The sequence below is a fragment of the Monodon monoceros genome, unplaced genomic scaffold (genome assembly GCF_005190385.1).
Source record: "Monodon monoceros isolate NGI ecotype Baffin Bay Population unplaced genomic scaffold, NGI_Narwhal_1 Super_Scaffold_10, whole genome shotgun sequence".
Classification (NCBI taxonomy): Eukaryota; Metazoa; Chordata; class Mammalia; order Artiodactyla; family Monodontidae; genus Monodon; species Monodon monoceros.
This window is the reverse complement of record NW_021703766.1, coordinates 19,592,674-19,619,248: the sequence shown is the minus strand read 5'-3', so window position 1 is coordinate 19,619,248 and position 26,575 is coordinate 19,592,674. Positions and strand designations below refer to the sequence as shown.

At 43.3% G+C, this 26,575-nt stretch overlaps 2 protein-coding genes across 2 annotated transcripts in view; one reads left to right on the top strand and one right to left on the bottom strand.

Moving 5' to 3' along the window:
• The first annotated feature begins 811 nt into the window (after positions 1 to 811).
• On the top strand, positions 812 to 26,546 carry LOC114902908. The gene is made up of 5 exons (XM_029235637.1): positions 812 to 889; positions 10,795 to 10,890; positions 24,148 to 24,246; positions 25,834 to 25,977; positions 26,238 to 26,546. Exons 1-5 carry the CDS (start codon positions 812 to 814, stop codon positions 26,544 to 26,546), a joined length of 726 nt encoding a protein of 241 aa, XP_029091470.1.
• Positions 18,886 to 26,575, bottom strand: part of CMTM4 (CKLF like MARVEL transmembrane domain containing 4) — a 111,658-nt gene continuing 103,968 nt past the window's right edge. The window contains exon 5 of the transcript XR_003790980.1: positions 18,886 to 18,960. The gene's annotated coding sequence lies outside the window, so the exon portion shown is untranslated. The remainder of the gene's footprint in view (positions 18,961 to 26,575) is intronic.

The window sequence follows — 26,575 nt, the reverse complement described above, 5'->3', positions numbered from 1 at the left end:
AGGTCCTGGCTCCCCATCAAGCGATATACACGACAGTATCTTTGAGCTGTTTTGCAGATACTGAAACCGCCATCAGATGGGAGAAGTCAATGGTTAAGGACGGTATGCTGCCCACAAGCACGCAGACTCCAGACACCTTGGAACCAGAAGGTTGATGATGCTGACTCCCACTTACCACCAACCAATCAGAAGAATGCCCAGGAGCTGATCACGCCCTCTTTGAACAATTACTGTAAACCTTCTGACTAACCTCTCCAAGTTGGGACACACAGTTTTGAGGGCATTAGCGAGCTGTGGCCCCCTTTGCCTGGCAAAGCAATAAAACTTTTCTACTTCACCCAAAACTCTGTCTCCGAGATTAATTCGGTGGCAGGGTACAGAGGCCGGATTCAACTTCAGATGCCACCCGATTTTAATCCATTTTTGTTCAAGTAAAATCTTAAAATTTTTAATATGCCTCAATTTATCTTTTAACAAAGGCACAACCAACGTTCCCACTGGACAACTAGGGGGTGGGGAGAAGCTGGCCTGCTCGGCTCCCCTCTAGGTCTGAGGAAACGCTGCGCGCGAACCCTGGCTTTCCGCATAGCGGGGGCCACCAGTAGGTGGTGGCGGACAGGGTCAGGGTGGCTGCCGCATGTACCCAAGTGCGGGCCGAGGTGACCTGCGCATGCGCGCCGCGAAGGCGGGACGCCTTAAAGAGCGGCTCGAGGCCACAGTGGCCGTTGCAGCTGTGGCGCGAGGCCTGGCAGAGCGATCCGCTGAGGAGGGGAACTGACGGAGAAGTGCTGCTGCTGGGTCTTTAGGCGAGATGCTGACGGTGAAGCTGAAACCGAGGCACCGCCTCTTCTGCTTCAGCGTGAAAGGCCACGTGAAGATGCTGCGGCTGGTGAGGGCGGGGCCTCGGGGTGAGGGACGGTGTCCCAGCGCGCTCCCCCGCAGGGAGGTAGGGCTGCAAAGCATGAAGCCAATGCCCTGTCCTCTCTTTCAACCTTGTTGAACCTCTGTCAAGGCCTTCCTAGAGGCAAGGCATTTCGCTCTGCACCCTGAGGGTAAGAGGAGAGAAATAGGGCGCTGTCCTCCCCCATCAGGGGCTTTACGGACTCACTCATAAAGCAAAATCCGCACACCTACATGAATGGCCCACACTTGGACCCACAAACCAGGTACCCAGGTTACCAGGGGAGGCAGCTGCAGTTGTACCACTCAGATGCCAACAAGATTAAAAACAAAAGCACCGAGGGGTTTCAGTGGATGCTGTGTTTACTTGCTAGAACTCAGTAGTTTTGATGTGAGTGAGCTCAAGGCTGATATAGTCCAGAGCAAGGACGGTGGAACTCCTGGTTCCTGGGGTGTCAGACATGCCAGGAGCATTGCAGCCAGTTCTCGCAGAGGTTGGGAGAGAATGAATCGTCATTTGGAGGAAGGCGACCTGGCTAGTTAGAGAAGTGGAAATTATCATAAGAGAATATGTTGAAGGAATTCAAGAAGAGAAAAGGGGAAGGAAAAAAGTAATTCTTAAAATTTAAAGAGGCGACATATAAGGAGAGGAGGTGGAAAGTTAGAGGTTACAGGGAAACATTCCTGCTTATTATGAGGAAGAATTTTTTTTATTGGGAAATTTGCCAAAATTAAGTGGCCACTTGGGAAGGCAGTATATTCCCAGACAGAAAAGGTAGCAGGCACAGGTGAGCACTTCGCATGTTGTGATGGCGATTTCAGCTTCAGGTGAGTGGGCAGAACAAACTGCATGCAAGGTCCTTCTCACACCAAAGTCTGTGATTCTGAGAAATAACTATGACGTAATGCAAGTCAGAATGCATGAAAGAAGTTTAGAAAACTACTCTGGAGTTCAGAAAACGGAGAGATTAGCTTGGGTTGGAAGTAAATAATCAGGAAAGAAGTAACCTGAGGGTCTGGGGTTTTATGCCAGGTACTGAAAGCTTTGGAACACTGGAGGAGAAATGGGATTTTGTGAGAAAGGTTCCATTTTTTTTAATATAATTATAAATCTTTATTATCATTTGTATATGCTTCAAAGTATTCTATAGTGTGAACGAAACACATTTATCATTCCTCTACTTCTGGTTTTACAGTCTCCAGAAAGGTTTCATTTTTGATATATTAATTCCCTCAACAAAACTCTGAATATTTAATGTATTCCCAGCCCTGAGTTAGGACTTGAGACAACAAAAACACCCAAGACAAAAGTCCCTGACTATGGAGTCCTTCAGTTTAGTCAGAGAGAGGCACACAAGCAGATAGCTGTGATGTGTGACAGGATGAAGTCAGAGCACAGAGTGAGGCATCTAACCAAGGAGGTGTCAGGAAACGTCCTAGGGGGACATTGGGTAGGGTTTAAGGGACAGCCACCTGAGCAAAGGCGTGGAGGCCAAAAAAAAAAAAAAAAAAACCCAGCATGATTTATGAGCAAATAAGAAGTTGAGTTTTGCCTTATTTTTTTCAGCCAACAGATATTTATTGAAAGCCTGCCATGTGCCAGGCACTGTTCCAGGCTCTTGGGAGATATCAGGGGACAAAGCAAAGATCCCTGTCCACATGGAGTTTACATATTGGGGTGAGAGGGCAGGGAAGACAAACAATAAACACAATAAATAAATAAATAAATGGTGTAATATTCTAGAAGGGGGTAAGTGCTGTGGAACAAAGAAAACTAAAGCCAGGTAAGAGAGTGTAAGGGAAGGTAGGGTTGGAGAGGAAGATTGCAGGAATAGAATGGTCAAGTTAGGCCTTGTTGAGGTGACTTCTGAGCAAAGCGTTGAGTGAGATGAGGGAGTTAAGCTATGAATATCTGAAGGAAGAGTGTTTTAGGCTAAGGAAAATCCAGTACAATGGCCCTATGGCAGGAATGTACCTGAAGGGTTTAAGAAAAAGCAAGGAAACCAGTATAGCAGGAGTGGACTGACATAGGGACACAGTGGGAGATGAAGAAGGTTTTGAGTAAAGTTGTATATGATCTAACTAACATTTTTAAAAACTACACCAGCTGATATGTTGACAATAGATTGGGAGGTGGGGGCTGGTGGGGACAGGAGGATTCCTGCAGAGGCAAGGGTAGAAAAAAAGGAGATGAGTTGGGGCTATTGCAGTAATCTGGGCAAAAGATGATAGCGGCTCAGACCAGGCTGTTAGTGGAGTAGGCTATAAGAAATGATCACATTTCGGATATATTTTGAAAGTAACCCCAACAAGATTTGCTGATGAACCAGATGTGGTGTGAGAGAGGGAGGAGTCCAACATCACTCCAAAGTTTTTGGCCTAAGTAGCTGGAAGAATGGAGTTGCCATCCACTGAAAGCCTGTGGGTGAAGTAAATGTAGGCAGAGGATCAGAAGTTCAATTTTCGATTTCACTTTAGAGATGTCTATTAGACATTCAAGTGGCAATACTGAACAGGCATTTGGAATATACAAGACTGGATTTTAGGAGAGAGATTGGCACTGCAGAAATAGAAGTACTTAAAGTCACAAGACTGATGAGATCATCAAGAGATGAGTGTACATAGAGTGGAGAAGAGGACCATGGATGGAGCCCCAGAACACTTCGACATTAAAAGATTGGGGAGGAACTTCCCTGGTGGCGCAGTGGTTAAGAATCCGCCTGCCAATGCAGGGGACACGGGTTCGAGCCCTGGTCCGGGAAGATCCCACATGCCACGGAGCAACTAAGCCCGTGCGCCACAACTACTGAGCCTGCGCTCTAGAGCCCGTGAGCCACAACTACTGAGCCCACGTGCCACGACTACTGAAGCCCACGTGCCTAGAGCCCATGCTCCACTACAAGAGAAGCCACCGCAATGAGAAGCCCGGACACCGAAACGAAGAGTAGCCCCCGCTCACTATAACTAGAGAAAGCCCGTGCGCAGCCAAAAATATAAATTAATTAATTAAAAAAAAAGAGAGAGAGAGTCGAGAGAGGAGGAGGAATCAGCAAAGAAGAATGAGAAAGCACAATTAGGGAGGTAGGAGAAACTAAAATTATGGTGTCCTAGAAGCCAAATGAAAACTTTCTCGATGGAATGATCAACTGTGTCAAATACTGATGATAGTTCAAGTAAGATGAGGACTGAGAATTGAGCACTGGAATTATCCTGTGGATAAATTGTGAACAACTCTTTGTTAGAGAAGTAGACAGGAGCTGAGTCATGGAAGACTTTGAATACCATGGTGAAGGTAGGCTCTATTCTAAAAACCATGGGGAGCCATTGAAGGGTTTTAAATAGGTGAAGAATTGCACACATTTTTATTTTAGAAATTTTACTGTAATATCTTTGTCATGGAAATTCAAGGAAACGATACTGAAGGGCAGTAGTTTTAGGGACAAAGTGGATTCCCAAAATGCTTAAGCATTAAGTCAGCAGGACCCGATGATTGGTCAGTTGTAAGGAGTAAGTTGGAGCAGTGATCTTAGGTTTCCAGGAGCAGGTGAAAAGATAGATGGTCATATCACCAATTAAGATAGTGAATACAGGAGGAAGGAGCAAGGTGACAGTTTTGCACACGGTGAATTAAAGATTCTAAATGGCTATTTATGTGTGAGATGTTGAGGATAGACCTGGGACAGAGACCCAGATTTGTTGAGTGGGTTGTGGACAGAATCTAAAGGAATGCCATCATTTTAAAGAGATGGGCAAAAGGAAACCCACCGAGAGAATAGTTTCAGAGGTATAAGAACTAGAAAAGGTGACATGGGAGCCAAGGAGTAGAAAAGTAGGAAAAAGCCAATGGCAAATAAGTCATGGGGGTCTAGTAGGATAATGATTGAAAAATGTTTGTTAAATTTAGTAATTTTGCAATCATTGATGATCTTGGCAAAAGCAGTCTACATAGAGTGGTGAAGAAATGTTTGAGGTATTAGTGGAATATTTAAAAGCTAACTGTAAACAAAGGCCAGGAGTTAGGAAAGATATGAGCTGTTAGTATGGATTAGGGGAGAACCCAGTGTGACTGAAATCATGGGAACTGTTAAGAAAATGGATTGATCACCAGTGCCAAATTCCAAGGTTACAGAAGATGGGGACTGAAAAAGTGACCCTTGATTTCATAACCCATGAACTCAAGACCCTGGTTCAGTAAAGTAAATGAAGTGATTTGAGATGACATGTTGCTGATCATAATTATATTAATTATAAAGAATGAGTTATTTAGTAACTAGTTATATTTACTGTGTAAGCAAACTGACCAATTTAGAAGTTTAAAGGTAAGCTACTTTTATACTAATAAAGTAATTGAAAGAATTATGAATAAGTAGCCTATATAGATCTAAGGTTAAAAAGAGAATGTGGATGCTGACAGAGTGATCATAAAAGTCTAGCCAGGGAAGACTCTTGACAAAACCATTTTCCAAGAACACAGAGACTTTGGATAGAGCTGTATCTCTTAAGAACATCATGACATTGACAGACCCCCAGCTTATTTTTTCCTTTAAGTCACTTTTCATTTCTGTTTTCTATATCTTCATTTGGAAATGAGGAAATTGGATTAGATTAATAATCTTCAAGGGTTTTTTTTCCACTTAAGTTTTTGTTAATTCTGATTGCATTATGTTTAGATAAGAGGAAGTGTGTTAAAAAGTGAAGCATCAGAATTGTTTGGTTTTTTTTTTTTCCCTTTTCTTCCTCACAGGATTCTTTAGAGAATTGTTTTTCTCTGACAATTTGTTTTCAACTTTCCTCCCCAGTATTTTTCATGGCAACATTCTAAGTTTAAATTTGACAGCAGATTCCAGATTGTTAAGAGTTAAGGAGTGATGAGTGGATGATAAGGAATTATATCAGCCAGTATACAGACTTTTTTGAGAAGCATTACAGGGCAAAGTAGAAAATGGGAATTTCTGTGGGGAGCAGGGTGAAAGGAAGGTATGTGTGTTTTAAGAGAAGATAACCTTAGATATGTTTAGAGGATGATGAGGAAAGGAACTAGTGGAGGAGGAGAGATTGAAGGTACGAGAGGGAAAAGGAGATATTTAGTGGAAACAGATCAAGGGGACAGATGTGGGAAGTGATGGTATCAGGTATACAAGCGGAGTAATAGACTTAAAACAGAGAGGGATACCTAGTTCTCTAAAACACAAAGAGACGTCAACATCCATACATTTTAGTCTTCCTCTTTTAGATGTGTGTGTATATGGAAGAAACCCATTTATTTCGTTATTTTAGAAATGATCATTTTTACAGCTTAAACTTGTATTCAATAATCACTGAATAAATCATGTTTTTTTTTTCCTATAGGCGCTAACTGTGACATCTATGACCCTTTTTATCATCGCACAAGCCCCAGAGCCATACATTGTTGTCACTGGATTTGAAGTCACTGTTGCTTTCTTTTTCATAGTTTTATATATACTCAGACTTGATCAATTAATTGACTGTATATTTTGGCCTCTGCTTGTAAGTGTTCAGTTTCACTGTTAAAGTTAACTACTTTTTCCTGCCATAGAAAGACATTTTAATAAACTCTGTTCTTTAGTTTTCTTAAGCCTTTAAGGAATCTCTGACAGGCTTAGGAAGGAGGAACTCTACCCACTGCTAATGTGCTCTGGGGAGATTCTCAGAGAACCAGGGCAGCCACGGAGCATAAATTCTCCTCTGAGCTCTATCTATCAGTAGATGTGGCTGACCTTTCAGACCTTTCTTTCTAAGGAGAATTCACGTAGGTGTAGATCTTCAAAAGAAATTTAAATTCAAGATCATGGTTAATGAAATTATACGGCATTCTTAATCTTTACCTCCTTTTTAAATGCATGTTGATATGACCTCAAAATTGGGGAATAGAAATGGAGACAGATACACAACTACCTACATCTTACACATCCCTGATCACTAAATGGAAAATCAAAATAATTTAGAGGCTAAATAAAACACAACATTTTCTTACTTCAAAATGTCTGTAATCATTAATGCCACATAATTTTTAACTCATCTTGTAGAACCTTATTTAGTAGCATATGGACTTTACCTGCCATACTCACAGCATTAGGAATAACTGCCCAGTGGAATGCCCAGATGGTCTGGAAACTTTCAAAATAGGCAAGTTGAAGATACTAACTAAGGGATACTTGGCCCTTCAGCCTGGACCATAAGCTGGTTCTAGGAAGGACTGAGTGACTTCACTGCTCCTCTTTCAAGTCTTATCCCCAGAATCCTATGTCCATAGGTCTCCTTTCTGAGACCCCTGCTGCCCTTCCACCCTTTGGCTGGACTGGTAAAAGCACTTGTCTCATCCTCTTGGATTCCGGAGTGCTGATATCCAAGCTGATAACCCGTATTAAGAAGAGAGGACTTTAGAGCTATTCTCAAACCATAAGCATCCCTTAAAGTGGTGCCTCCTGGAACCACTTTTGAAGACCAATGATGAGCATTTCAGACTAATCACAAGCTGAGAAAGTCCCCAGAGTGGAAAGCTGGGAAATAGATAGGATCTTCATGGCGCCTCTCCAAAATCCTCCTTGATCTACACTTCTGAGCTGGACCTGACTGAAGTATAAGGTCTGGGACAAGAGATTACAAAACCTTCCTCAGTTGGCCCTCAGGGTATGTAATACCATTTAGTGGCAGAAAGGATGAAGCTAAATTGTCCCAAGGATTTCTTCAAGGAGATGATGAACATGGTCCACATCCTGTTAATCTTGTACCCAAAAAGTCACATAGTTGCTCTTCACACTCTGCTTTTCCAAAGTTAATGAAACTAACACATTTTAGCATTTATTTTTCCTCAAACTGTAGTAATTCTCTGGAGCTTCTTACACGTCCCAGTAATAAACTTGGAGTCCTAAAGTTAACAGAACACACTGAGGAGTGTGGCCTATGTATAGCATGTCTCCAAATCTCTGAGGCTCACACTTGGCTGATGCTGTACTCTTAGAAATGGTGCTATATTGGTCAACTAAGTTATTACTCCATCATGAAACCCAGATTCCTCTCTGCTCTTGATCTCATGAAATCATTTATTCAACAAATATTAAGTACCTGCTAATCCCAGATTCTATACTAGCTTCTTGGATAAAACAAGACACAAATCTTGCACCTGAGAAACTTTCAATGTAGCCAGAAGGTAAGATAGGTGAGCAATCCGGTATAACAGGTGCTGTGACAGGTGTATACCCGGATGGTGTGGAAGGGAAGGGGACCAAGTCATAACAGGCTTGCCCGAGGAAAACTACGCCTGCGTTGAGGGCTGGAGGATGAAAAGTAGTTAGCCAACTGATATGTGGCTGAGAGAGCTTTCCCAGTACAGGGAGCAGTGTGTGTGAGGGTCTAGGGGGAGAAAGAGCTGGACCCTCAAGGACCTGCAGGAGTTCTGAGTGGCTGTGAAGAAGAGAGGGGCAAGAGTGGAGGTTTGAAAGGCAGTAGGAGGTCAGAGCATGCAAGGCTTTGAATGCCCTGAGTTTTAATCCAAAGGCTGCTGGAAGCTTTGGGAGGTTTTTAAGTAGGAGAGTGACATGATTAGCTCATATCTGAGGAGATCGCTGGTGGCAGTGTCGATAACGGCTTGAAGAGGAGCAAAACTAGAGGTAGGTCTCAGAGACCGCTTAAAAGTCTCTTATCCTAACCCAGACATGGAAATGAGAAAGGCCTAAATTAAGGTTAAAACGGTAGCTGGTGAGAAAAAGTGTTGATGAAAACTGATAGGACTGGGTAACAGGAAAATCAAGGATAGCTGCCATTTAAAGAACTGTCTTAAGAGGGTAATAAGACAGGAAGTATAGGAGGAAGGACAGCTTTAAGGAAGGGCCAAGGAGAGTGGAATGTAATGAGTTCAGTTTGAGAAATAGAAGGTTTTAGTTGCTTATGGGGTATTCAGATGGAAACGTTCAGGTCTGAAGCTTAGGGGAGAGAAGTCAGAGCTGCAGCTTTGGGAGTCATCACCTCGTGATGGTAAATGAGCTCTGGGAGAATGGCTCGGACAGAGAGTAGAGGAAGATAAGGCAAGACTGGGAAATACCAACATCTGGCGTGGAAAGGAGGAGTGGCCTGAGAAGGACAGGAGAGGACCCAAGGGAGACCCATGTCCCAGAAGCCAAGGGAAGAGAGCATTTCAAGAAGAAAGAAGTGGTGAATAATGTCACAGGTAAAGGAAGAAAGCCCAGAAAAAAAAAATCTATATTTACTGACTGTATTAATAGAGGCCCCCAGTGGCCTTTCCCAGAGTGGTTTGCCTTGAATGGACAGGTGACAGCAAAGCAGTGGGATTGTTAGACTGAGCAGGGAAGGACACAGCTGTAACTAGAGGGGCCACCACTGAGTTGAGGAAACCTGGCCAGGGACAAAGGAGGGTAATAAACAGTGAGGTCCCAGCAGAGTGGTTGATGGGAATGGGGCCAGAGCACAGCTGGAGAAGTTGTCTGTGGCTCTTTCACTATAACAAAAGTGAAGGACACAAAGATGGCTGAAGATTCCAATTAATCTGTAGGTGGGGGAAAGGTAACCTGTAAATACTTCTATCTGATGGCCACTGTCTTCACTGATTAGGAAAGAGCTTGGTCATCTGCACACAGATGTGTGATATGTGTCATTGTCCCAAAGTTGCAGTAACTAACACAGTTTGTAGAGCAGGCTTCCTCTGTTCCCCTCAAGTGCTCCAGGGACAGAAAACACACAAAGTGAGCCAACCCAGGGCTTTGTGGTGATATGGAAGTACAGGCTCGAAATTTCTGTGAAATCTCCATTTTTGTAATTAAATTTATATTCTACTCCATGGCATACTGATGTTTGGTTTTAAAAGAAAAGCAATGCTTTAAACCACCATTAAGGATCACTTAATCCTTTTTTTCCCCCCCTGTGATTCTCTGCACTCCCTAGAACACCATTTTTATCTGAAGCCATTCACATACACTTAGCCTAATTACTAACAGGAGGCAGGGCTGCCGGTCTGAAGCAGAGGTGTGGTCTATTGCCTTGAAGCACAGAGGAGCATTAACCTAGAACTCACTATCTCCTGCAAATGAGGACTTTTTTTCTGCCTAAATGTATCTAGTCTTACCCTGTCCCTGTTGAACCTCTTCCTATTTTCTTTGTAATAACCGCTTTCCTAAGTTACCAGAGTTTTGAAGTTTGATATTTCTGTGTTAACAATTTCTTCTTGCTACCGTTATCTGCAAATATACATAAACCTTTCCAGAATAAAGACAATTTAACTTTCCCACAGTTTACATCCATTCAAAATGTAAGCTGCACCTCTTAAAGCCACAGTTCAGAATGAAAATGCTTCATTTCAGGAAATTATTAAATGAATGAGCTACATCATCAAAAACTAATTGCATAATTGGCCAGCTGTTGCATACAGATATGTGGGAGCTTTTTCCCCAAAATTACCACTTTCTCCAGCTCTGAGATTTATTAATTGCATTTCGAGTAACATTATAAAGTCGTTTATTTTATGGTGTAGAGCACTCCACACTTTCTCTTATATTATTAAAATTGAGCATCCTGACTTCCCAGTGTACCATTCTACTTTAAACGTTCCACATAATATGTCATCTACTCCTAACCAGATGAGTTCTCCCTCCAACTACATTTAAATAAAAAAGACATAAGCCTGTTAAGGAGTTAAATGATTGGTGTATCATAGGATAAGAGACCCATTAGGCATCATTACAGGCCAAATACAATATATGTGATATTTTACTGCAGCAGTTTGACTTCCTAAAACTAAATAAAACTATTTAAACTAAATAGATTTGTTTAATAAAATGGAACTTTCTTAATCTTTAGGGAGCTGATTCATTTTGTTGGTGATCTTCATGTAAAGCTGACCTTTCTATTCTGTGTTTTCAGGATATTATCAACTCAGTGGTTACAGCAGTATTCATGGTAGTTATATCTGTGTTGGCACTGATCCCAGAAACCACAACATATATAGTCCTTGGAGGGGTAAGTGGAGGTCTTTCTGGTTTCTTCCTTCAGGTTCGATCAGAATTCAAATGTACTTGAAGAATAAATACAAGAACAGAAAGCTAGACTGTATTCATCCTTGAGGCTTCTGTGCCAGTACACAGTACCTAATGGCTTAATACTTTTGTGTGTGAACACGTGCCCTGATTAATGTCAAGGAAGATGATTTCACGCTAAAATTGAAGTTAACCAAATAAAGAGATTCCTCCATATTTCTCATAGATAGGTAGGGCTAGACCAGACTGAGAAAAGCTACTGGAATCAGTTACAGTACTAAACTCTCAGAAACCTGATGTCAAGAATAAAACAAACCATGGATGAATTTCAGAGCTCTCCCTTTTCAAGAAAAGGATACATCCCACTTGCTAATGTGAGACAGACTGTTCTGAGCTCAGTTATTTCTTGTCCAGATCCTGCTTCAGATGGAATTTAATAGCAGATGTGTCATCGTAAGGGGATGGTGGTAGGAAGCCCTGTAACTAAAGGATTATTTTGAACACTGCTTGAAGAGAAGCAAATCAGTTTAATTTGGAAGGCAAGCCCAAACAAACGAAGAGTCAAGTAATTTAGTTACAGTTCCATCTGATATTCTTCTTAGATTTCTTACAGGGGGTTCAAAATCATTTGGCTTTTCTAGGTTCTGATTTAGAGAAGTGAATTATTAAGTTCTTCTTAAATGAATCTCCCTCCTACTTCCTTGTCTTTTCATAGTATGGGCCACTTAGGAGAACTGGCCACATATGTCAGAATCCATGGCTTTTCAACTCCTTCATTAGGCCCAAAGCAACTTCATGGGGGATGGGAATTACTCTAGAAATGACATAGTGCTGTAATAGCAATCTCTCCTAGTTGTCTTTAAAGATAATTATGGAGAAAGAGGGATGAGGCATAGGGTTTACTTTCACTCACTTATTTACTCATTCACTCATTGATTCATTCTTTAAGTGCACTTCGGTAGGTGCTGACAAAGTATAGAGCCACAAGCCACAGGTGGCTATTGGGCACTGGAAATGTGGCTGGTCTGAACTGAGATAAGCTGTAAGTATAAAATACACACTGGATTTCAAAGACTTGCTACCCCCAAAAGAGTGTAGAATTTACAATTTTATTATATTGATGACATGTTAAAATTACATTCTTTTGGATGTATCAGGCTAAATAAAATATATTATTAAAATGAATTTCACTTGTTTTTTTCTTTACTTTTTAATGTGGCAATTAGAAAATTTTAAATTAATTATGTGGCTTACGTTGGTGACTCACATTATATTTCGTTTAGACAGCTCTGGACTAGAATGTGAGCCCTATCCTCAAGTTGCTTAGAGCCTAATACAGGAGACAAAAGTGCAAGCAGCTGTGTCTGAGCTGTTAACAGAGTACTGTGGGGCACAGAGAAGAGGAAGCAGCTACCTCTCTCCAGCAGTGGAATTGTGGTTTGCCAGAACTAAAGGGGAGGAAAAGGGGATGGTTCCAGGTGGAGGAACCAGCAACATGCTGTGTACCAGAGTCATGAATGCACCGGTAGGAGGTACGTAGCGTGGTCAGAACCTAGGAAGCTGCGTTTGAGATTCAGGATGGAAAAGGAACAGTGTCTGAAGCCAGAAAGCCAGATTTCTTGGCAGTTGGATGGAGCTGGTGAAATAACACTGACATCCCCTTTCTCCAGCCCCGGCACCAGTTCTCAAATAGCCATCAGAGTACCTAAAGACCATGTTCTAGCTTATTCCCTTTACTTCAGTTTTGTTTTCCTGAGGCCTATTTAGAATCCCACCCCTTAAGTGGATGTAGCCCGGCCTTTGAGAGTTCACTTTGGGTCATCTTATCATTCCATTTCTCCAAATCTCTTATCACAGCTACTATCACCATGGTTAAAGCTTGAGCTGGTGTTAACCTGACCTTTTCTCCAGTACAGTTTGCAATAGGAAAGTCAAACAGTTGATCATTGGGTATAGAAATGTTGATTAGTAACTAAGTATCATCGGCAGGGCTTTAAACAGTATATCCAGGAGCATGTCAAGAGATCCAGACAAGTATTGGTTTCAGAGCCCACACCACCTCAGTATTGTTTCTGCTCACTTAAATTACCTTTCCCTTTCTCTAGGAAGGTACTGGGAAAACTTGGGAATGAGAATAAAATGATCTCTGAAGTCTCTTCCCATTTTAGTATTAGGTAACAGCGTAGGGAGCAATCCTGGTGCCCTCGCAGGAGAGGAAGCCGGTGGGCAGACCACGTAAAACCTGTGTGACCATGGCCACAGCAGTGACACTGTGTCTTTGTTTCAGGTGTTTGGACTCGTGGCCTCGGTGCTCTGTATTGCCGACGGGGCCCTTATTTACCGGAAGCTGCTGTTTAATCCAAGTGGTCCTTATCAGAAAAGTGCTGTTCATGACAAACTATAAGTTTTGTAAATTTATATTCCTTTTTAGTTGATGCTAATTATTAAACATATCTCTTTATTCTAACACATATTTTCTGCAGTTCTCATTTTAATCTCTATATGGGAGCTGGAAGAAGAGATTTAGGAGCTGTGGGCCCAGCGCTGTAACTTTCAAGGGAGCGCTCGAGCGCCTCAATCTTATGGGATCTGGTTTTCCTGTTCCTGGGCCCGGGAGGCAGAGGAGAAAGCGCCGGGAGCGCCCGAAATGGTCTTCAGAGCCCGCTCCCCGGCTGGCTGGCAGCACGGAGGTGGTGGCGTTGAGGGGACCTTGAGTGCCCAGGCTAGGCAGCGGCGTCGCATCCCAGCTGGCTGGCAGCACGGAGGTGGTGGCGTTGAGGGGACCTTGAGTTCCCAGGCTAGGGAGCGGCGTCGCATCCCAGTGGCTACGAGGGCGGCTGAAGGGCTTGGTTTGCCTGCCGGCAGCCAGAGCTGAGTGCGCGCGGGGGAGAGGCGGCCGGCAGCCGTTGGGGCGCGACGCTGGTTCCCCGGGGAGAGGTGGCCGCCGCCGTGCAGGCTCAGAGCCGAGGGGCCCGTCAGACACCACCAGGCCCGGGGGTCCACCATGAATCCTGAAGACGACAACGCACGTTCGGGGGACTCGAAATCCGGGGGGCCTCCCTCCCGCTCAGTAAACGTCGCCCGTGCGGCGCATCCCGAGCGCTCGGCGCCGTCCACAAGCTCGGTGCGGGACACAAGCGCGGCGCCCTCAGCATCCCGGGGGCGCACTGCACCCACACTCAAGCCCACTGCACAACCCGCGATCCCCAGCCAGCGGGAGAAGAAGGCCATACAAAAGCGTGCTGAGGGCAGCGCCAAAGTCCCGCCCAAATTCAGGGACAGCCTCAAGCGTTTTCTCTTCTCGCCCACAGGAATCTTGAAGATCATTAGGCTGGTGAGCAGAGAGAGCTGGTGGCCCTCTGGGCGGATGCAAGGGCGGATGCAAGGGCGGATGCAAGGGCGGACGCAGGCCGGCTTCGGCCTCAGGGAGTGAGTGATTCCCAGGGGCGCCACCTGGGGGAAACTTCCTTAATTCCCTTTGCCGGTCCACATTGTTTCGCCTCCCCTTTCTTCTTCCTCTCCCTTTGCTCCTCCCACACACTCTACCCTTGCTACTAAATTTGGCACGCTTCCCTCCACCCCTCACTTTTATATTCCTCAGGTTTCCCCTCACAAAGGGAACTAGGGAAGCAATGGAGATAATAACAGAAATGTGTACATTAGCAAACAAGAATAATAGACTTGACCAATAAAGTTGATAAACCACTGGCCAATATAACAGGAAAAAATGGGGTAAATGAGGACGTATATTTGAAGTTAGAAACCAGAAAGGGAAAATAATGCAAACCCCGAAGAAACTGAAAGGATTCACAAGAGCACTTTGCAAAACAAATAAATGTGAATAATTGGATCAAAGAGTTGATTTTCTGGGAAACTATAAATTACCAAAACTGATCCCAGAACAGAGAAAAACCTAAACAGACCAATATAAGTACCGGCGGGGGGGTGGGGGGGGGGCGAATGAGAGTATCTTTCAGAAATGTGTCAGGCCCAGACTTTTTCACAGGTTAACTCTTTTCAAACCTTCATGGGATGCAATTCTGATACTATTCAAACTTTTTCAAAGAATAGAGAAAGAAGAAACATTTCTGAGCTATTTTTACAAAGTCAGTGTAACACTGATATCAAAACCTGACCAAGTTCAGAAAAAGAAAACTAAATAGAAATCTCACTTGTATCAAAGCAGCAGCATTAATATATTAACAGAAAATGCTCATCAGTGCTTCTTCAAAACACACCATGAAGAAGAAACATAAGGATGATTCAATATTAGGACTCTATTAAACTAATCCACCATAAGTAAAAGAAGAAAAAATTAGGACACTATCAAATACGGTACAGAACACATTTGACAAAATTCAACATTCATCTCTGAGTGAAAAAAAAGTGAACAAGGGAAGAAGAGAGAGACCAGTTAAATAGGAATACACAGATATTTCACTGACATTATAAAAATAAACCCAAAAGTCAGCATCATATATAATTAAACCTCAGAAGTATTCCCATTAAAATGAGGAACAAAGAGGATGCCCACTAGTCACCACAATCAGACAGGAAAAAGGAATAAGTATGAATATTTGAAAAGAAGAGGCAAAATGTATCATTTCTTACAGCTGATATGATCAAAGATCTAAAAAATAAAATCAACTGGGAAACAATTTAGAACAAGATAAATTCTACTAACTCATTAGTAGAAATGAGCAAACAAGAACTTAAAATAGAAGAAAATATTTCTCTTTGCAATAGCAATCAAGATGACAAAATATCTAAGATTAAATGAAATAAATTTGAAAGACCTATATGAAGAAAACTTTAGAACTCTATTAAGAGATATTTTAAAGACCACTAAAATAACCGGAAAGATATACTTTGTTCTTAAAGAGTTAAGACTAAATTTTGTAATCTTTCCATATTATAAGTTAAAGGAAATCCCAATTAAAATACCAACAGGCTTAGCTTCGGGAACTTGACCAAGACAAAAATGAGAAACATAAACAACCTGAGAATGAGTACCGAAAGAGGGACTAAGTCAGACAATAATACAACATAAAATGAGTTGCTTGTAATTTCAGAAGTACTAGAAAAGAAATCAGCAACTCAATAGAAGAAAAGAGTTTCAAAAGCATCCCGAATACACATGAAAATTTAGTATATGATAAAGGTTGGATTTCAGATCAGTGGTGTTTCCCAATAGATGATGTTGGGATAATCAACAGCTGTTCAGAAAGAAAGAAAGCTGGGACTCTACCTCACTCTTTCTATCAAAATCAATATATATTTACTTGACCTGTATATATACAATTCTTTCTGCTATGAAATATACACTGTTAACAGTGATTACTTTTAAGGAGATAGACTAGGGCTGGGATGAGGGAGGAGAAAGAAGCTTCTGTACTGTGTGCAATTTTTGTCTGTGTTATTTCATTTCTTAAACATGTAAGGAATTTTTAAAATAATATATATGTGCAAAACAATACAGGCAATTGAAATATAATCAGATTTACAGTCTGATCATTTATTATTTTATTTTGTTTTTTAATAGCTCATTTGCATTAAAACAAATCCTGTTTCTTTTACTGCAGGGCCTTCTCATAGGGGCACTAGTTTGTTTCATCATTGCTGAAGCCCAGGAGTCCTATGTAGCAATCACAGTCCTGGAAACCTGCATCGTTCTTTTTTTCATTCTAATATATATGCTAACCCTTCACCACTCGATGACTTATTTACATTGGTCCTTACTTGTAAGTGTTCATTTTCATAATTTTCATATAACCTTTGCCCTCAGCCCCACAGTAAAGGCTCTCTTCAAGGGAAGCACAACAGAGAGATCTCTCTGGACAAGGACATAGCTGAGCTATGACAGAGTGTCACCCTAATCCCAGAGAGGAAACTAGCCTAAAGTTCAGAAAGATTCCTTGAACCCCTCTATCTATAGGACAACCAACACACACACCTGCTTCCATCTCATTATGGCCCTAAACACGCGGAACTTTTCAGCTGGTCCTAAAGAAAATTTTACTCAGTGTATTCAGTAGTTTATTGCTTGTAAAACGGCACGTGCTTCTTCTACTTGTCAAACAGCACCCTCTCTAACAGATTACAAACGTCCCTCCGAAAAAGCATGTTTCTACAACATGGCTAAGTGGCAGAAAACTGTCACGTGTGCCCTGAAAGAGTGCAAGAGTCAAACTTTTCATGTGTCAAGGGTCCAGCTTTTCCAAAGGGGTGCCGTATGGTGGAGTATTCAGGAAAAGACACTGCATGGCCTTCTTCAATAGCTTTTTCCAGAATTTCATACTCTTTACCAACTGAAAACTTCCCAAAGCGAATTCCTCAGGTCTCAGAAAAATCCTTTTCATTCCGGACTCTGAGGCTCTGTATCCTCACAGACTGGAGAGGAAGCATAGTTTTGTCCAGATACAGACATGGGCCCAGTTCCTGGCCCTGCCACCTTACTAGCTGTGAGAACTTTAGCCGCAGTTTCCCCATCCGGGAAATTCAGAGAAGGAAAAGTGTGATGGTAAGAGCTGTCTATAGGGGTCCTGTAACATTTAAACGTGTTTAAAGCAAAGATCACAAAAGGCTTGCCACAAAGTAAATATATTCGCTACAAAGTGTGCGTCGGACCCCCTGAGGCAGTTGGGTGGCTTTTACCCTTTTATCTTTTGCACTGTGAACCATCCTAACTCCGAGCCCATGCCTCTTCCACATCATACATTTTTATGGTACCTTTTTTAAACTGTAAGGTAGGATTGGTTGCTATTGAACTAAAACTCAAAATACTTTCTCCAAGAGTCTGAGGGATTTTCTGGAAAGGCTGCTGAGCTCTCTCTGTCCCACAGAGTGCTGAGCAGCAGAAAGCACAGGAAGCAATCTCTGAGCAGCTTTAATTGGACATGTGGAAGACCCTCTCAGTTCCGGAGAGCTACAACCATGGAGAGGTTTCTGAGCGGAAACTAAAATCTCTGTCCATGGAAGTTTTCAAGAGCGGAAGGTAAAATAACTGTTTTTGAGCACATGCCACGCACCAGATACTTCTTCATATAGATTACCTCATTGAATCCTCACAACAACCCAGTGAGGTTGCGGTCGTCCCCCACTCCCCTTTAACAGATGAGAAAATTGGATTAAAGAGACTGTGTTGCCCGTGGTTGTATCTAGGCACATGGAAACTCAGATTTGAGCCCAGGTCTGTCTGACTCTAAAGCCCAGACTCTTTCCAGACTTTATGCCCTATAACCTTGTGCTGGTTTATCTTCACCCTCCCTACATCTTTGTCTTCCTCATATTCTCAAAATCTTACCTTCTCTGAATCCTCTCCCATTTTCTCATGGTTTCCTTAAAATCTGCGACGAACAGTGAATTGATTTTCCTGGAGTGGAGGGCAGGGTACAAGCCTTTAGGGGTCGGCGACTGAGGGCTGCACCAAGGTCAGCAGCTGTGGTCAGGAGGACCGGAGCCCTCTAAAGGTCCACGGCCATAAAGCTGGAGAGCTGGAGAGAGCCTCAAGGCCCCGTGCTTTGCTGGAGGGTCCAGGGGGAGCGTCCAGGAAGAGTCTCAGGGAGAGGCAGGAGCCAGGGTCTCCTAAGCATGAAGCAGGTGCTGTGAGAGGAGCTGTTCCCACAGTCACGGGCAGCTCAGGCCAGCTTGTGGAGAGCTGCAGGCCTCTGGGCGACTCTGGTAAAGCCAGGCCCCCTTTTGCTACCTCTGTCCTTGGGGGAGAGCATCCTCTTTTCTTTGGATAGCTATGGGAGCCCAGAGCGTGATACAAAGCCCCTGCCTTTTTCTTGTTTCTGTCCTCCAGGGTGTGGCCAGCTTTCCTCACCCCACCTGTGGTGGGGTTACTGTCTTTATTGTTAGATTTCATTATCAACTTTACCCACCCTAGTCTTATGTCACCAATCTGTGTACCCAAGAAAAGTATGAAGTATAATTATTGTCTTCCGAATAGCCCATATTTTCAACACTTCTACACTGTAAAGAAGGCATTTCCCCATACAGTCCGAGAAACTGAGTTCTGGTCAAGCTGATGTCTTTTCCAATAGAAAGCAATCTAGAAAAAGAACATAATAAACATATTTAACTAGAACTCTATTGAAGGGATGATTCCAAAACTACCAGCAATATCTTTACATTTATAAGTAAAAGGTATCAGCTTCAGAATGTCCCCTTCAGATTCTGGTGATGACTGATCAGGTTCTGCCATGTGTTTGGAGAACTCCAAGGCACAAATGCCGCATAATGTTTATTGTATATACATCCTTCTTACAAATACCACATTTTGTAAAACAAAGTGTAAATGTTTGACTTCTTCCTAATATTCAGTGATTTAAAAAAAAAAGGATTCACCATCAAAGCATCTTTTTCTTTCCCAATTTTAATTCTATACAATTTTGTTTATCTCAGGGAACGGTTTGGGGGCTTTACAGAAAAATAATAGTCAAGTCACAAACCCATCTCTCACTGTGTCAGAGGCAGCTACTTGAGTCAATAAGGTATTTAGTCAAAGGGAGAAAGAAAAAGATGATGAGTAAGGATGACATTTATGGGGAAACCAGAAGTGCTTTTGCACATGGCAAGACTCAGCTGTAGTTTTACCCCATCTGGGAGAACGTATCTTTCTCTTTGTCAAAGATGAGGTCAACAAGAGGGTCTGTGTCTAAGGCAAAAGGGAGGGGGTGTTAGTCAGGAGAAGACCCCTGGGCTCTCAAGTCAGACTGAGGAGGGTCATAGCCACTTACTGGCTGAGCAACCCTAGGCAAGTTGCTTACCCATCTGTAAATTGGGGATAATGAGAGTTTGTTGTGAGAATCAAATGAGATCACATATGAACACCTTGGCACCGTATGTGACATACAGTAAGTGTTCAAGATATGTGAGCTACAATAGAAATGTTAGGTACGAAGAAAGCATTACTTCCAAGGGACAGTTCAGAAGAGCACTTCCTTGCAAGTAAGGACCACAGTAAACTATAATGTCCAGTAGTCCAGCGAGGAGATGGAATTCTGACAGGGAATCAACAATTGGCTAGGGAGACCGAGTCTGCATTTGTTTTGTTACTGTTATCATTATTAGTGTGCATTCGTCCAAATTCTCAATGATCTAGACTGCAGTTAGTTAATTTTTAATTTTATAAGTTTACACTCCACTTGGGTCCTTGTTCACATTTTTTGATATCTTGGTTTACACAATCCTCAGATCCTATGCTTCCTGCAAAGCTGAAAACCATTGTACCTGCCCCAGTGTGGGCAGACCTCTCACTCAGCCTACAGAACCCAACTGGAGCTGACTTCCAACCCTCATCAGCCCTGCACCACGTGCCCCCTCCAGTGTTACTCACCAGGCGCCCAAATAACAGACATTAGTGCCTCTCCAAGAGGCAAGTCCCATTCCACAACAGGGCTCCTTGCTCAACAGTCTCCACAGGAAGAACACCTGAAGTTCACAGAAAAGTTTACTATCTTGAAGGCAGATATCAGGAAACTACACTTTGATGCATTCCCACTACACCTCACGTGATGCTTTCAGATTCGTTGTGCCAGTTAATCCTCAGAGGAACGCAATGAATCCCAATCATTATCCCCATATCCCCACTCCCTAACACCATACACAAAAATAAACTCAAAGTGGATTAAAGACCTAAATGTAAGGCCAGACACTATCAAACTCTCAGAGGAAAACATAGGCAGAACACTCCATGACATAAATCACAGCAAGATCCTTTTTGACCCACCTCCTAGAGAAATGGAATTAAAAACATAAATAAACAAATGGGACCTAATGAGACTTAAAAGCTTTTGCACAGCAAAGGAAACCATAAACAAGACCAAAAGACAACCCTCAGAATGGGAGAAAATATTTGCAAATGAAGCAACTGACAAAGGATTAATCTCCAAAATTTATAAGCAGCTCATGCAGCTTAATAACAAAAAAAACAAACAACCCAATCCAAAAATGGGCAGAAGACCTAAATAGACATTTCTCCAAAGAAGATATACAGATTGCCAACAATCACGTGAAAGAATGCTCAACATCATTAATCATTAGAGAAATGCAAATCAAAACTACAATGAGATATCATCTCACACCAGTCAGAATGGCCATCATCAAAAAATCTAGAAACAATAAATGCTGGAGAGGGTGTGGAGAAAAGGGAACTCTCTTGCACTGTTGGTGGGAGTGTAAATTGATACAGCTACTATGGAGAACAATATGGAGGTTCCTTAAAAAATGAAAAATAGAACTACCATATGACCCAGCAATCCCACTACTGGGCATATACCCTGAGAAAACCATAATTCAAAAAGAGTCATGTACCAAAATGCTCATTGCAGCTCTATTTACAATAGCCAGGACATGGAAACAACCTAAGTGTCCATCATCGGATGAATGGATAAAGAAGATGTGGCACATATATACAATGGAGTATTACTCAGCCATAAAAAGAAACGAAATTGAGCTATTTGTAATGAGGTGGATAGACCTAGAGTCTGTCATACAGAGTGAAGTAAGTCAGAAAGAGAGAGACAAATACTGTATGCTAACACATATATATAGAATTTAAGAAAAAAAAATGTCATGAAGAACCTAGGGGTAAGACAGGAATAAAGACACAGACCTACTAGAGAACGGACTTGAGGATATGGGGAGGGGGAAGGGTAAGCTGTGACAAAGTGAGAGAGAGGCATGGACATATATACACTACCAAATCTAAGGTAGACAGCTAGTGGGAAGCAGTCGCATAGCACAGGGAGATCAGCTCGGTGCTTTGTGACCGCCTGGAGGGGTGGGATAGGGAGGATGGGAGGGAGGGAGACGCAAGAGGGAAGAGATATGGGAACATATGTATATATATAACTGATTCATTTTGTTGTAAAGCAGAAACTAACACACCATTGTAAAGCAATTATACTGCAATAAAGATGTTAAAAAAAATTAGCCTGTTGGGGGAACTCCCTGGTGGTCCAGTGGTTAAGACTCCACACTTCCACTGCAGGGGGCACAGATTCATTCACTGGTCAGGGAACTAAGATCCTAGCCTGTTGGCACAGAGGGGTGATAAAACACGCCCCAGGTCATACATCTAGGAATTGGCAGGCCAATTATTTGTCCTTATTTGTCCCATACCATTTTGACCCTCCATTACCCATTCCACAGAAAATGCCAAAGATGGTTGCTGCACTTCCAACCTTGGGGGATAGATCATTTCCTCCTTATTTGGGTGTCCCTGATGGGAGGCAATAGTGAGTTGAGTTCTGACTCCACTCCTTGGCAGATATTCAATCATAGTCAATTTAATGAACTTCTCTAAGCCTCTGTTACATCTTCTTAAAATGGGGATCCTAGCCATACTGACTTTGGAGGGTGTTTGTGAGGGTTAAATGAGGTAATAACAGGGGAAACGCTCGGCACGCTGAGGAGTTCCACTTAGACCCATTATGATCAGACAGCAGGGCTCTTTGCTGTGTTTGGGCAAGTGCACCGGACAAGCTGACACTACCAAGTCATGCCACCAAGACGTAAAAACTTAAAATGTTCAGATTAGTTACCTGGGCCGTATGGAGGTTAAAGGACCCCGGGGTTTTACTCATCCTCCAACACCGGTGCCACTGACTCAGTGAGTACCTTCTCTTTCATTATCACTGTGCTACCAAAGCCCAGGCTCTGCTTATCCTCAGGAGTGTGCCCCCTCCCACTCATCCTCATCCTTTATTTAGCACATGAAGAAACAGATTGGGCCAGCATTTGAAGAACCCAGTATCAATGTCCGAAAACAAGAACACAGACAGCCTATAGATGTCAGGGCAGACTCAATTCTGGCCATGTTTTAGGAAAGAGAGAAAGTCACTTTCACTCCAGAACATCAGGCTAGCTCCTCAGATGGGTTCCTGCTTCTTGGGACGTGGGACCCTAAAGAATAAATATGATCCAACTTCCAAAGTATCAGTTCTACTGATTTGCAGATTTGGAAGTAGAATTAAATCAGTAAAGTGTTCATCTAAATTTTTATTTTTATATTAAAACAAATGTATTATGGAATAGATGGCAGAATTTACATTAATTTAAAATACAAAACTTCAATAAGATCATATTTATGGAGGGTCAATATGGGTGAGGCCCCTAGACCTCTAGGGTTTTTTCTTGCCCATTTTCCTATGACTTTTAAAAAGTCTGATGGAAAAGTTGTCAGCTTTTTTTTTTTTTAAGAGTGTTCTTTAATTGAGTTAAACCCATTTCTGCTGACGATTCTATCCAGAACCTTATAATCACATAAACTCATGTCTCTGGAAGATATAAGAATTATGCTGCTGAGAGTTCCTATTAATATTAATCAAATGGAAAGTTTATTTTGGATTTTTTTTTGTTTTTTAAATAGATCTTTATTGGAGTATAATTGCTTCACAATACTGTGTTAGTTTCTGTTGCACAACAAAGCAAATCAGCCATATGCATACACATGTCCCCATATCCCCTCCCTCGTTAGCCTCCCTCCCATCCTCCCTATCCCACCCCTGTAGGTTGTTGCAAAGCACGGAATCTCCCTGTGCTATGCAGCTGCTTCCCACTAGCTATCTATTTTACATTTGGTAGTGTATATACGTCGATGCCACTCTCACTTCGCCCCCCTCCCACCCCAAGTCCTCAAGTCCATTCTCTGTGTCTACCTCTTTATTCCTGCCCTGCAACCAGGTTCATCAGAACCATTTTTTTTTTTTTAGATTCTATATATATGTGTTAGCATATGGTATTTGTTTTTCTCTTTCTGACTTACTCCACTCTGTATGACAGTCTCTAGGCCCATCCACATCTCTACAAATGACCCAATTTCGTTCCTTTTTATGGCTGAGTAATATACCATTGTATATATGTACCACAGCTTCTTTATCCATTCGTCTGTTGATGGGCATTTAGGTTGCTTCCATGCCCTGGCTACTGTAAATAGTGCTGCAATGAACATTGTGGTACATGACTCTTTTTGAATTATGGTTTTCTCAGGGTATATGCCCAGTAGTGGGATTGCTGGGTCATATGATAGCTCTATTTTAGTTTTTTAAGGAACCTCCATACTGTTCTCCACAGTGGCTGTATCAATTTACATTCCCACCAACAGTGTAGGAGGGTTCCTCAAAGGGAAAGTTTTTAAAAGGCATCCATCCTTAGATGGGTAACTAACCAATTTAAATATTTTATAAAATTACATTTTCATGTGAAGTTGACAATTTTCAATTCTGTATTGCAGGATCTTATCAACAGTTTCATTACTGCTGTGTTCCTTTTCGTAGTTGCCATCTTGGCGATGGAAGAAAAGGAAAGAAGTCATTTATTCTACGTTGGAGGGGTAAGTAGAGGCCTTCATGACTCCATTTAAGGTCAGTATTTCAAGACTCTTTGGAAAAGGGAAACTGGCAGACTATCGTTATTTCATTTACAGAACACCATCCCCACCACCACCCTTTCTCTTTCTTGCGCTGACTTCTTCAAAAGGTTTGAAGTTGCACCAACTCTAAGCTCATTCTCCAAATAGGCACAAAAGCAAACCTACAGAACCTCTTTTGAAAATCATACACACTGTTTTTTTAAATGTTGCAACAAGATGTCCTTTTTTTTTTTTTTAAGATGTTCTTATCTATAAATAGGACTTTGACTTTTCTGGACTAGAAAATTATACTTTAAATCACAAGAAAAAAATGATTGTAGAAAAGAAAAAGTGCATTGTCAAAAGTGAGTGACTCAGCCTGGTTGAGGAAGGAAAAGAAGTTCCCACACCAGGCTAGGCACGTTCTGTTTTAATCTTTATAACTCTCATTTTTACAGATACGGGAGCCGAGGTTAAATACCTTACCCTGGCTCACGAGGCTGGGACAAATCCTCATCATATGAAGACCACAAGAAATGGCAGATTAGATGCTTGGAAGATACGGGGTGTGGAATGGGGTGGTGAGACTTTGATTCAAGAAGTTAAGCTATGGGAACAGAAATTAATCCAGAAAAAAAAAAGTTTAAGTTCTTTGAATTCATTCTATGATCAGTAAATATTTGCCGATCCCATTGGACTGCGCCTGAGCTCAGTGTTGGAGGTAGAGTCCCTTCCCCCTTAGGGAGCTCACAGATTAGCTAGAGCAAGACCTATCTAGGAAAAGTTCATGAAGGCAGCCAGGGATTAAGTGACCGTAAAGAGAAACATACAAGGTAGACAGGAGCTGGGGAGCACTTGGAATCTAGGGTGTTGTAGCCCGCTGACCCCCATCTGCTAACTCAGCCACCAAGCCTTCTCCTACCTGCCAGGAGCTCCCACGCCCTGGTCTCCATCAATCCTTACCTGGATGGCAGGGGCTGCTACCACCCTCCACTGGTCTCCCTGCCGCCAGCCTGGTTCGCTTTCCATTCATCTTGCGACAAGTGGGCTTTCTGAATCTGGAACCTCCCCTCCCCTCTTGATGAAGTCCCAGATCCTGCACCTCCCCAGCCTCAACTCTGCCCCCACCCTCACCGGCTCCATACGTCTCAGCCACACCAGATTCCTTGGAGACCCCTGTCCAGTACCTGGAGTTCTCCTCCCAGTTGGTCCCCTTGGAAACTCCTTCCTGCCTTTTCAAACATAGCCCAAGAGTCCTTTCCACTGAGGGGCCTTCTCGGGACCCCACAGCCACCCGGAGCCTCCTAGGATCAGTGCCCTACTCTCGTCCTGGTGCCTCAGACCTTAGGCAAGGCCGTCACTGGCAGAAAAGCCCATTTCCAAAAACCCTTTCTCTGGGAATGCCAGAATGGGCTGCAGCAGCCAACTGGGCAGACACCAAGAAGGTAGTGGAGGGTCAGAGAGGGACAGGAGGCCGCACGCCCGCCGCCCGGATAGGGAGGACAGGCTGCTAAGAAGCTGCAGAATAACCCCGTCTTTCCTTCCCGCATATGGTCTTGTGTCTGACAGTCCCTGTGTCTCACAGCGGCAATTGTGTGTCTCATCGATGCGACTGTGGTCACCAAGACGATGAGGAATACCATGAAAAAAGCTCTGGGAATCGAAACCAAAACCAGTGCCTCCCCCGCCCAGGAACCCATCTCACCCTCAAGGGTACCCCCAAGGGGAAGCCCAAGGGCACCTACAAGGGCAACCATGAAGCAACGCGGCCTGTCGGAGCCACCCTCGGAAGCACCCTCTCGGGCACCGTCGCGGGCACCTTCGCAAGCACCATCGTCTTCTCCCTCCCGCCGCTGAGCTCGCACGCTGTCACCCATTTCAGCCCACATGTGATCGTAAAATCAGGGCTGCTAAACCCGGAACACTTCTGCTTGCTCGTGCTGCCTTGTGTAAAAGTCGCGTTACATTTTCAGGCGAGCGCCAATGCGCCCGCGGGGCTCTGGGCGCAACCGCCCCAGGAGGCCACAGTTTCAGCCAACCCGACCCGAAGGCGGGAGCAGCGGCTACAGCCCCCGGCAGCCCCCAGAGGCCTCGCGTGGGGAGCGCTCAGCGTGGGGAGTGCTCCGCGTGGGGAGCGCTCCGCGTGGAGGCGGGACCACCACCGGAGCCGGCGTGGGGGCGGGGGCTCCCGCGCAGGGTCTGGGCGGCCGCGGACACTCGAGGCGCGGCTGGGCGGAGGGGAGTCGCGTGCGGAGACTAGGTGCGCGTCGAGAGGGCGCTAAGCGCTGGCCTTCGCTCGTCCTTCCCGGCC

Excerpts from the sequence above, each read along its gene's own strand:
- LOC114902908 (XM_029235637.1), top strand. The coding sequence starts at position 812 with ATGCTGACGGTGAAGCTGAAACCGAGGCACCGCCTCTTCTGCTTCAGC. Across the intron at positions 10,891-24,147 it reads CATATATAGTCCTTGGAGGG|GATCTTATCAACAGTTTCAT; the intron begins GTAAGTGGAGGT and ends TCTGTATTGCAG. Across the intron at positions 25,978-26,237 it reads AACCCATCTCACCCTCAAGG|GCGAGCGCCAATGCGCCCGC; the intron begins GTACCCCCAAGG and ends TTACATTTTCAG.